This window comes from Xenopus tropicalis, chromosome 2 (genome assembly GCF_000004195.4).
Source record: "Xenopus tropicalis strain Nigerian chromosome 2, UCB_Xtro_10.0, whole genome shotgun sequence".
In the NCBI taxonomy this organism is placed as follows: Eukaryota; Metazoa; Chordata; class Amphibia; order Anura; family Pipidae; genus Xenopus; species Xenopus tropicalis.
This window is the reverse complement of record NC_030678.2, coordinates 30,549,746-30,561,488: the sequence shown is the minus strand read 5'-3', so window position 1 is coordinate 30,561,488 and position 11,743 is coordinate 30,549,746. Positions and strand designations below refer to the sequence as shown.

The following is an 11,743-nucleotide window of genomic DNA, read 5'->3' as shown; positions in this document are numbered from 1 at the left end:
CTTATTTTGACACCCAAAGTTTACAACCCCATGTTTCTCTTATCCCACACACAGACATAGTTACATAGGGTTGAAAAAAGACCTGTGTCCATCAAGTTCAACCCATCCAAGTAAACCCAGCACACCTAACCCACACCTACCAATCTATACTCACATACATAAACTATAAATACAACCACTAGTACTAACTGTAGATATTAGTATCACAATAGCCTTGGATATTCTGATTGATCAAGAACTCATCCAGGCCCCTCTTAAAGGCATTAACAGAATCTGCCATTACCACATCACTAGGAAGGGCATTCCATAACCTCACTGCCCTCACCGTGAAAAACCACCTACGCTGCTTCAAATGGAAGCTCCGTTCCTCTAATCTAAAGGGGTGACATGCATTCCCGTATGCAATAAATCCAGTTACAGAAATGTTATAAGGCGATCACATAAATTACTTTTGATGGCTATGACTTTGCTTCCCCATACTTAACCTCTTGATATGTCACAGCAACACAGCATTGTGCAGGTTAAATATCCGTAGCCTAAACACTACCTTGTACTGGGTTCTATTTGCTTCATCTATCTTTTAGCATTTATTGCATGTCTATCAGGGCTAAAATGTAAGTCTCACTCACTACCTCCACCAATTTACTGTGCCTTGAATATTATTATGTTTGGGAGTTTAAGTTATGTATTTATTTCAAAATAGTAAGTCCAATGACTGTATCCATATTGTTGTGGATAAATAAAAACCATATGAATTCTGTTTTGCTGTCTGTCATAATTACCATTTAAAAGGCTTGGATTAATAATAATAACATGCAGTGGAGTCACGCTTGCATAACCCGGCATGTAGTTAGACTTTACCTGCCCATCAATTCAGCCATGTTGCTTTATTACATGAAGGATTGTTAATCAGACCATTAATATGATCCATGTTCCATAGTTATTATAAAAATGAGCAGGCCTAGCTTTAGTTTAGGAAAAATGGGAGTCCCTAAGGAACCACTAGTGGGGAAGATGTAGATAAAAGTACAATGCACATACAGTGAAACCTCAATTTTAAATACCCTGATTTTAAGTTTTTCTTCATTTTACACTGTTTTTTTTATGGTCCCACCAATATATAATGCATTTCCCTGAAATTTTTTTGGGGTCCCCTGAAAAACATAAAATGGGGGTTCTACTTTATTGAATATTTAGCAAATATTTTAGTATACACATCACTGATGTCCATTCAAGTATGCTCCTGATTTTTGTAACACCCCACAGTATTCCTTGTCATATGTGCCCATAGTGTATTACCTGCTATGTTCTACCTCTCTTTTGTGCAACTAACAGAAGTATAAATTGCATATTCTAAAAGTAAATGCCATTTTTATGCAGTGGATTGCACCATAGGAAATAGCAAAAAAAAGTAGTGGTCATTTAAGTGGTGAATAGTCCCTATTAATATGCATAGCAGAACCTGGCAAAAAGTTCAAACTTTATGGCACACCCATTTAAACCATTGGCTTAGTTGAGTTGCCATGCAAGCTGGTGTAGGGTAGGGTTAAGCATGACTAAGGGACAAAAATAAGCTGGTCAGTACTGTTACCTACTTCAGTTCCTTGTACAAATAAGCCAGGGGTAGGGAACCTAAGGCTCGGGAGCCAGATGTGGCTCTTTTGATGCATCTGGCTCGCTGCCAAATCTTTAATAAAAAAAATAACGGGGGGCATGGCCCGCGTTTGGCAGATAGAAGACGTGTTCTAAGCCTTAGAATACATCTTCTATCCGCCGAGCGCAGGCCACACCCTCCTACGCATCGCATCTGGCATCTTTGGGACCCACCCTACCTTGCCCTTGCGCTCGGCGGATAGAAGACGTGTTCTAAGCCTTAGAATACATCTTCTGTCCACCAAGCGCAGGCCACACCCTCCTACTCATCGCATCCGGCATCCTTGGGACCCACCCTACCTTGCCCCTGTGCTCGGTGGATAGAAGACGTGTTCTATGCCTTAGAACAGGTCTTCTATCCGCCAAGAGCAAGCCACGCCCTCCTCTGCATCGCTTCCGCAATCCTTGGGACCCACCCTACCTTGCCCCGCAGCATCCACGGCCAAACATATTGTATGGCTCTCACGGAATTACATTTTAAAATATGTGGTGTTTATGGCTCTCTCAGCCAAAAAGGTTCCTGACCCCTGAAATAAGCCTTATCTGTGAAATCAAACATCAGGCTGCCTCCCTCATGACCTACTGTAGGTGGATGGTAATATGCTGCATATGACATGCTTATAGTTAAAAAAGGATCAGAAGCAGCTTGTCTGTAATAAGACACTTGTCCCTTATGAGCTGAAATTAGCATATATTCTAAAAACCAAAATAAGAAACCCAATAAAAAACAAATTAGATATACAGTATGTATAAGCAAGCCCACAAGTTTTAATAATACATTTATTTTGGTTCTGTACATCTTATTGCTTGTGCACATAATGTCATTTTCTGTGTTGTTGTAAAAGCCTGATTTTTTTCATAGTATGCAGCTTCATTGATAAATGTTGGATATACTATACAATCTCCTTCATACACTATCATTCTCCCATCCAGAGTGAGAAACATTGGATCTCCAGGTTATAATTCCTTCCAGTCTTGGTCCTGTAAGAAAATATGTATTATAAATATCATTCTGCCTGTATAGTCCTCTGCTGAAAATCTACAGAGAAATCTGTGCCATTTCTAATGCAATAAAGAGGTCTTTACCAACTGGGGAAATGTACAGTGTTCATTCCATTCCCAAGGGCAAAATGGTGCCCACTAACAAACATCTTCAGTTCTCCCTAAAAGTTACAAGCTAAAGAAAGCAAAAAACTTAATGCCATGTTCTAAACTTTTGTTTATATCAAACTTTTAGATCCCCCTGCACCTTAAAAGAGAGGTTGCACAGTGTTGAGGTTCAACTTATACCTGCAGATTGTTATGGATAATGGCAGTGCAGTCTCCATTTGCGTTCCGAGGATACGCAACATTATCCAATACTTTGAATACCTCTAGGATGCATGGTAGAAATTCTTTACCTGAAAAGTGACAAACTGTTAAAAATGTGCCACATTATTTTTGTTTAAAACAGGGGAGTATAACGATATTTTCATACCATCGTTAAAATAGTTGATAAAATCAAGGGCGTGTTTTATAATCCTCCTCATTTTATCTAGAACATCAGCTCTTAAAACTCCTTGAGGCTGGGGTCCTACTTCCACTCCTGTAAAAAGAATTGTAATTTACATAATTGCTTTTTAAAACCACAGTTTGCTGTGTAAGTTTGAGGTGCAGTTAAAGTTGTAGCATTCAAACATGTAATAAAAAGATAAATCAGTGCATTTCCCCTAGCCCCCACAATACCCGCATCAAAATAAACACCACATGGTGGCTTTAACTATTCACCTGGTCATATTTTGCTAAACAGACACCTCTTGTGTATCACTGAACTAGCCATGTAAAAAAAATTTGCTTTTTACACTTTTCCAAACTGGTTTCTGAAGACCAGATTTGTGTAAAATGACTGCATACATTCCGGTGTAACTCTAATGTTGGTAGGACTTTTCATACAGAACTTACACAAGGGTAAACTGCAGCAGATTTTTAAAGTTGCAGTTCATTTTATGACACCTTTTGCACTTTCTTGGTTTAAAACTAACAACATATATGTATAAATAGGACCCTTAAAAGTAGTTGAACAATATATTATTTCAATATGCTTATAAACAGCTTATTAAAATAAGAAAATATATCTTACCAATAGGATGCTTTGCTATAGAACGTGTTGTTGCATATTTTAACCGTGGATGCTCAATTAACAAGACAGAACAAGCTAGTGGTGCCATGGAAGTCTGCAACAGTAAATAATATAAATTATATTAATTCAATTTTAATGAACACATGTTTAATAAAAATGAATATTTGAATTAAATCTAAAGGCTATATAAAGTTTACTACAGAATACTTTCCACAACAAGGGGAAGTATGTAAGTAGCCACTGACAAGGGGCTATTTGTGGCACTTCCCACTGCCATCATTAGGAAGTAAAAAACTGCCTCCATGCAGGTTTATTGGAGTAATCAGTGAGAAGCATGGAGGCAGTTTTTTTGCACCTCCTGAATCGTGAGTGACTTCCTTTTTTGTATTTTGCACTTAATATGTCTACAGCCGGAAGCCACGGCTTTTAGGAATACACACTCCAAGTTAACTTTACTATAGACTCTATTTTGGATAGCACAACCGTTTTTTTCTTTTTGCATCATTAGGAAGTAGCTCATAGTGATTCTTAAAATTGTGGTCACATTTTATGTGCTTCCTTCGTAATCATCAGATATAGCAGTGATTGTCAACGTATAATTAGTGACCTAAAATGCAGTTTAGGGTTGGTCTCCATTATCACTTATTATCATAAAATAAAGTTCCTGCAAAAATACATAATGGCCCAAAATACACAAGAGTATTCACACAGGAATATGCGCCACTGCAGCCCTTGTGAAACTGGATTTTGTCGGGGCAAGCCATTGGCAAATACAAGAGCCAATAGGTTAAGTCAGTGCTGTCCAACTTCTGTTGTACCGAGGGCCGGAATTTTTCCGACCTACGTGGTGGAGGGCCGATAATGGAAGCCAGTTTTGACCACTCCCCTTTTTGAAACCACACCCATGTTATCACATGACCATACCCATATTAATGGTTGTAGTACAGCAAAAACCTGCCATACTCTGCCTGCCCTACCCTGCCTGTGTGCCATACTCTGCCTGCCCTACCCTGCCTTTGTGTGTGCTATACTCTGCCTTCCCTACCCTGCCTGTGTGTGCCATACTCTGCCTGCCCTACCCTGCCTGCGTGCCATACTTTCACTGTGTGTGCCATTCTTGGCTGGTTTGTGCCAAACTTGGCCTGTGTGACATACTCTGCTTGCCCTACTCTGCCTGTGTGTGCCATACTCTGCCTTCCCTACCCTGCCTGCGTGTGCCATACTTTCACTGTGTGTGCCATTCTTGGCTGGTTTGTGCCAAACTTGGCCTGTGTGTGCCATACTCTGCCTGCCCTACTCTGCCTGTGTATGCCATACTCTGCCTTCCCTACCCTGCCTGTGTGTGCCATACTCTGCTTGCCCTATGCTGCCTGTGTGTATGGCACACACAGGCAGCCTACAGTGACACAATGCTGGCACTGCTCCTACAGTCTGCACAATAACTATATATTAAAAAACTTTTTAATTGTAGTACCACCTCAGTATATGTTCTTTTTGTAGTGTGCAGGGATTATTTGTGGGTTTCTACTGCTCCTGAGGTGTGAACAGGGGAACAATGGGGGTGATTACAGCCTGAGCCTGAGGTGTGAACACTGCAGGGGGTGAACAATGCAGAGATTAAAAGGTGTGAACAACACAGGGGATTACATATTTAAACAATACAGCCTGATTACAGCCTGAATCTGAGGTGAGAACCATGCAGGGGGGGGGGGGGGCAGTTAATCACAGTACTGATACCATTTAAAGCTTACACAAGAGTAAGCCATCAAAGCAGCCAGACAGGTGGGGGGCCACACAGAGGGGGGTCGCGGGCCGCATGCGGTCCGCGGGCCGCCAGTTGGACAGCACTGGGTTAAGTTAAGGCTCATTTACATGACACACTATAATTGCTGATATGGAATTAACCTGCTTTGGTGAGTGCAGAGAACATTCAATTTACTCCAGCTTATAAAGTTAAATTAGAAGTCATACATATGACTATAAACTGATCACTGTCATTAAGCTACTGTACACCATTCTCTTTTTGTTGTTTCTCTTGTTCTCCTTTCCCCTTCCATATGCTATATTAATAATTAAATAAAAACATAAACAAAAAGGGTACATAAATACTCCACAAAGAATATGAAAAATCCACTGCAACCTTTTATCAGCAGGTGAATCTCCAGCCAAAATAAAACCATACATTCAAACTGCTGTTCCTGGAACTGTTTGACCAATACAGTTGGATTTGGGGTTATGTTGTATAAAACAAGTTAGGTTGAACATTTTTGCTAGGTATAAGGACAATGAAATCATTCTTTATTATGACTTGCTTTGGAATTGTTTAAAGGAAATGGTAAGTCATTTTGGCATTTTACTGCCAATAGATTCGCCACAATAGTGCCACCTAGAACAATATATTTATTCTGCAGAAAGCTTTACCATAACTGAGTAAAGAACCCTAGAAGCTTTCTCTGTTTGTTTAAGATTGCAGCTGCCATTTTAGCTTGGTCTTCATAGCTTCCTGCTTGCAGCTTAGCCGTTATAGCTCAGATTACCCATTTATGAATTTTTATGGGAGCGGGGAGCAGAAGAGGGGAGAGAGGAGAAAACTGTGCAGACTCTGGCCCCTGGAATGCAGGCTAAAGCTTACTTTATAAACCTTTACTTCTCCTTTAATATAAAGTTACCTTGTGAATTGTACAACAGATGAACAACAAATTTGAAATATTTGACAACAGGATAATAATGTAACATACACTAATTTCCAGGATGCAGAATGCTAAAGTTTAGATTTACCTTAATATAGTTAAACATCTGGATTGTAAAATCATCTTTGGAATCTTCCAAAATTAGTGTTGCACCCATGTGTGATGTTGTATTGTGCAGATCCAGTATGACATCATAAGCATCTTCGCTACCTTTAGGCCCAAATATGGAATTGATATACTGAGCTCTTTTAACTTCATATGATAAGTTCAAGTTGTTTTCATTCCTGTCACATTGAGTATGTAAATTAGATATTAGATACCTTATAAAAGACATGCAACGTTTTATAACCCCTCCTTCCTTCTAAGAAGGGGTGCAGATTGTATTTTGAACATTTAGTTTTTTTGAGCAACACCATGGGTTGACGATGAATCCAGCTTGTGATTAGCACTAGCAATGCACAAAATGTTATACCCTGAAGTAAAAAGTGATTAAATATGAAAATCATGTTGAAGCAATTAAACAAAGATATAAAATCTATGCATAAAATCATGCATTTTTAGTTACAAATTAGTGTGTTTTTTAATCTTTAGTGTAAGACTTACAGTTGAAATATTCTTGCAGTATGGGACAAACAATATTTTTTTTGGATAAGAGGCCAGCTATAACATATTTGGGGGAATTTAGTAACATAGGTGCATTTTGTCCTAGTAACCCATAACAACCAATAATATATTTTATTTCATAATGCACACCATTAAAAGTAAACAGTTTATTAACTGCTGTTATTTTCTATAACTGGGCAAAAATGGGTCTTTGTTACTAAGCAATCCTTATGGCTTGGTGCCATAAATGCTTTGGGTGCTTGTGCCTGCCTTAGAGCAGGAGGTAAGAACAGGGCTCTGATGCAGGCTGCATGTCCTGCTGCTCCCTACCTTATGTATCTGAATGAACTGCAAAGTAGGGGGCGGATGAGGGGATACCCTGAATCCAAAGGTCATGCCGCAGATAGAGGACTGCAGCCATTTGCAGACAGCTGAATGCAGCATGCAATTGTCGCCTTTTTTGCAGGCTTGAAGTGCATGGTAGCACTATTTCATTGTTGTGGAGATATAACTAACTAGGTAAGTCACTTGAATGACTTTGATCTTTGGTCTTACTAGAACAAGTTAAGCTTTCTTGTGCCATGGCAACCAAACAGAAATTGAAATCTCTACTGGTTAGGTAATATCTTGGCATCTTTTATAAAGGAAGCAGAGTGATAGATTTGTGCAAATTTGGCACTTTGCCATTCACAATTTAGCATTCCATCACTGATCTTTGCTAATCCTACATGTACCTTTCATTTATACTAGAAAATTGCATTTGCCATTGGTGTAGCTACCATACAGAAGACCCTGCGACTGTGAGGGGCCCCGGGGCACAGGGTGTCTGCTGCATGGTAGTCCCTCTCCCCAGCCCCTTCTGATATTTTAATTTTCATCTTTTATTTTTTGAGCCATGTAAAACACCCCAAAATGCAAAGGGTATGTATGTTCTCCCCATGCTTCAGTGGTTTTTCTTCTGTGTACTCTTTAATCCCACGCTCTCAAAACATAAAGGCAAGTTGCCCGGTTCCTGAAAAAACTGACCATAGTGTGTGTGTGAATGGAATAGGGACCTTAGATTGTAAGCTCCACTGGGTCAGAGACTGATACGAATGATGTATCTGTGAGTGCAATATAAATAAAGGAAAATATTTCACCTAATAATTCATCTTTAATTCTTAAAAAATTGAAAATCATTATATTAGAATGAACATTAAAATCTTTAGAGCATCCTTACCTAAGATTTTCAGAGTCAAACACTCTGTTAAGGTCAGTGTCAACGTATCTAACACATTTCTCCACAGCTCCTGGGTTGGTAATAAAGGGCCTCACCTCAATGCCAGGTCTTGCTATCTCCTCTCCATGTTTTAACCAGTGGTTGACTAGGAAAACTCCTGATAATTCATTACCATGTGTGCCCCCGAATATTGCCACCCTCTGCACAGGATTTAAGACTCGTCTGGCTGTCATAATCTGAAGACTCCTTAGCTATAAAAATAAACAGACACAGATCAGTTACTTGTAGCAACATCAGTACATTAAATCTTTAAAAGTGGATTGCAGTACCTTCAAAACAAGGGAATCACAAGCTGTTTCTCTCCTTACTGGATATTTTTGAAGTTATTGTGCATTAACTACGTTCTCTAGGTGTGCCAGTGTTGCTAATTCTTGCCCTTAGAAATGTTCCAAGAAGCCTTTAAGCCACTTAGCATTCTCACAGCAGATAAACCAAACACAACTTGCTTCTAATTATTGTCAGACTGTAGTAAACTTTCACTCACCGGAATGTTTTTCTTTAGCCCCCGCCCCAGGCAAAGCTCTCTGGGCAGATCAGACAGTCTGTGTGCGAAAACAAGAAACTGATCATTGGACTTTTCAAAGGCAGAACGCACACTTTGCACCGGATATTTAACTGCTCTACTGCTGATCGGAGTCTGCACAGAAGTAAACAAGGCAGTCTGTGTACTTTGTCACATGGATTTTTAGATTTTAACCCTTGTGCAGAAAGCAAATTCATATATCTATCAAAGAATATAGCACACAATAGTGAATAACAGGAAAAAAAATCTTCTTCGAGTAACTTCCTGATTCCTAAATTATTAGTCACTTCTTTAAAATGTACATAATGTTCTCAGCATTTGACAAAAGTATTTAATAAAGTTTTAATAAACTCAAAAATACATTTAGTAACAGATACAAAATGCTGTACAATATTCTAAGCATTGCACAGTTGGCCTGCCCCAGGCAACTATTCTGTTACGAGAAATAAAGTTAATGCTTTGCATTAGTTTCCATAACTAAAGGGGTAGTTCTCCTAAATACTATTAGTATGATATTGACAGTGATATTCTAAGGCAATTTGCATGTGGCCATCATTTTTTATTTTCTATATTTTTTGAGTTATTTACAACATTACTTGTGTAATTGTTTTAAAACGCAGAGGCCAGTGGCCTTTTTTGAGAGCAGAACAACGTGCAAAATAAGGTCAAATGTGGTCTTTTTTTGCACTTTGCAGACTGTGACGTGCAATGTAAATGACCCCTGTTATATTTTGTGGTTCTATACCAGCCCAAAGCAATCACAGCCTTTTAGCAGTGAATATCCGTGCCTCCAAAAATACCCCCAATAGCTCAAAATCTTAATTTCTGATTATATGAGTTAAGGGACCAATTTACAATATACCTTATTAGACATATCAACTCATATCAACTCATTTTTTTAGCACTCACCCTGAATAAACTCCCTATCACCTGGTCAGCTGTAGTAACAGGCCTCTAGCCTGCTGTCAGTAATTTCCACCCAAATTTACCTCAGGGTTGCCATTAGGAAGATATTATGATGGTATGATGATTGATGCCTATTTTATTAATAAGGAAAAAAGATAAAAATATAGGTAGCCTATTTTTTTTATTAAGAAATGGTGGCAACTAGTTTACCTGCTTTAATAAAATGCAGACAATCATCACATGAAATCCTCAGTCTCAGTGGAGCAGGGACCATGAACAGGGGGCAGGGGTGGAATGGGGACAGAGCCGGTGGAGCCATGATGTACCAAGATTTCTTTGAAGATTTACAAGAATATCCTGTAAATTAAAATCTTGTAAACAGTGCTTAGTGATGTCATTGGTTATAATCAGTGCTTAGTACTGTAAATGTGTCACATGCCTCCCTAAAATGTGTGTATTATAATAAATACTATACCCCTTTTTGTAAAATATGAGGATTTTAAAACTCACCCCAGCCTCAGCAATATGCCTTTATATGGTCATGGAAGTATTTTGAGACTTGTAATTTTCTTATATTTTCCAACAGGGGGTTCATTATTCAGTGTATAAAAGTCCCAATGCAAGTCTAATAATTAATTCAGATTAATATGGAAGCTTTGTTGTCAGCTGTTGTTTCAGCTCCTATAACAAACAAAGCTCATTATCCACTTGATTATTTCCTATCACCCATAAGCTCAGCATCTCAAGAGCAGCCCAGAGCACACTAGTATGTGCATGTAGCGGACACACAGAATATGGCCTAACAAGATCCAAGCAAGCTCATATGGGCAACTTTAAAGGCTTGGGTCACCATTGTTATAAGTCTGCTAAACCTCTGGGCTAGTATAGTAAGTACAGTATAGAAATGCATCTTTTCTAGGTTTACATTCTACCTTAAGAGAGATTTAGCTGATTTATAACCTAGGGATACATTTATTTAGTATAGTGACGGGTTGCTTTTTTTAAACAGTGGATGCATATTTCATACTACAAGTGTAAGAGAGGTCTATTTATGACTGTGAGATTATATAAAAAAGTCAAAGCTCAGCTAGAGGGCTGCTATCAGAAACACACCTTTGGCCCCTGACAAAGTGAAATATTTGAGGCTATATTTAATATTGGTTTGTTATGGCATTATCACGTATGCTTCAAATGGCTCCCTGTACAAAATTACCATTGCTCATTTTAAACCAGGTCTGAAGTAGCTACGTGGACATATTGGCAACTCAAACAGATGGGATATTGTGAAATGTCTCAGACCAGCACTTTTTACTGAATCTTTGTCGAAGGTTCTCCTCAAATCCGTGATGGTAATGTTTATTCTGGCAAATACTAGTGGGACACTTTATAAAAACAAATTTGCACCTGGACAATAACCCATACCAGCCAATCAGTGATTAGTTTTTTTTTTCAGTCACCAGCAGGTAGAACAATGAAAGAGAGCATCTGATTGGTTGCCATGGGTTATTTACCCAGAGTTTATAAAGGACCCCCAATGACTTGAAGTTTAAATCTCTGTTCCGACATGGTTTTGGTTTCTGTATACAGGAATACGTCAGAATGGATTTAACTCATTTCTTGCATGTCTAAACGTATTAAAAGCATGGTCAAAATAAGTAACAAGTGTTGCTTTCTGTCAATCCTAATAACATACACCACTTCCCTGAGCTGTACACATTTGTTTGAACTATGACTAAAACAGAAAAGTCTAAAGTAAGAAACAGCTGCGTTTGTTATTGTATGAAAACGGGACTCCGACAACCTCTTCGAAACTTTTACTTGCTGTCACGTTTCACGAAATATACCTTCTACAAACAGACTGTAACATCTCTTTAGCTCGTAAGGCGTCTCCAGCTTTAGTAAGCGCTGACGGGACGGGCCCACTCCTATTCTCGCGAGAAGAGATTTGGAGGAAGCCTTGGCGGGAAGTC

At 38.9% G+C, this 11,743-nt stretch overlaps 1 protein-coding gene across 2 annotated transcripts; it reads right to left on the bottom strand.

Moving 5' to 3' along the window:
• Positions 1-2,401: 2,401 nt before the first annotated feature.
• Positions 2,402-11,733, bottom strand: aspa (aspartoacylase). Of its 2 annotated transcripts, none has more exons than XM_012957163.3 (8): positions 11,618-11,733; positions 8,829-8,886; positions 8,285-8,535; positions 6,551-6,746; positions 3,773-3,866; positions 3,131-3,238; positions 2,944-3,053; positions 2,402-2,634 (listed from the first exon to the last, which is right to left on the bottom strand). In XM_012957163.3, the coding sequence occupies exons 1-8, from the start codon at positions 11,638-11,640 to the stop codon at positions 2,611-2,613; spliced, it is 864 nt and encodes a 287-aa protein (XP_012812617.2). In that variant the 5' UTR covers positions 11,641-11,733; the 3' UTR covers positions 2,402-2,610.
• Between the last annotated feature and the right edge of the window lie 10 nt (positions 11,734-11,743).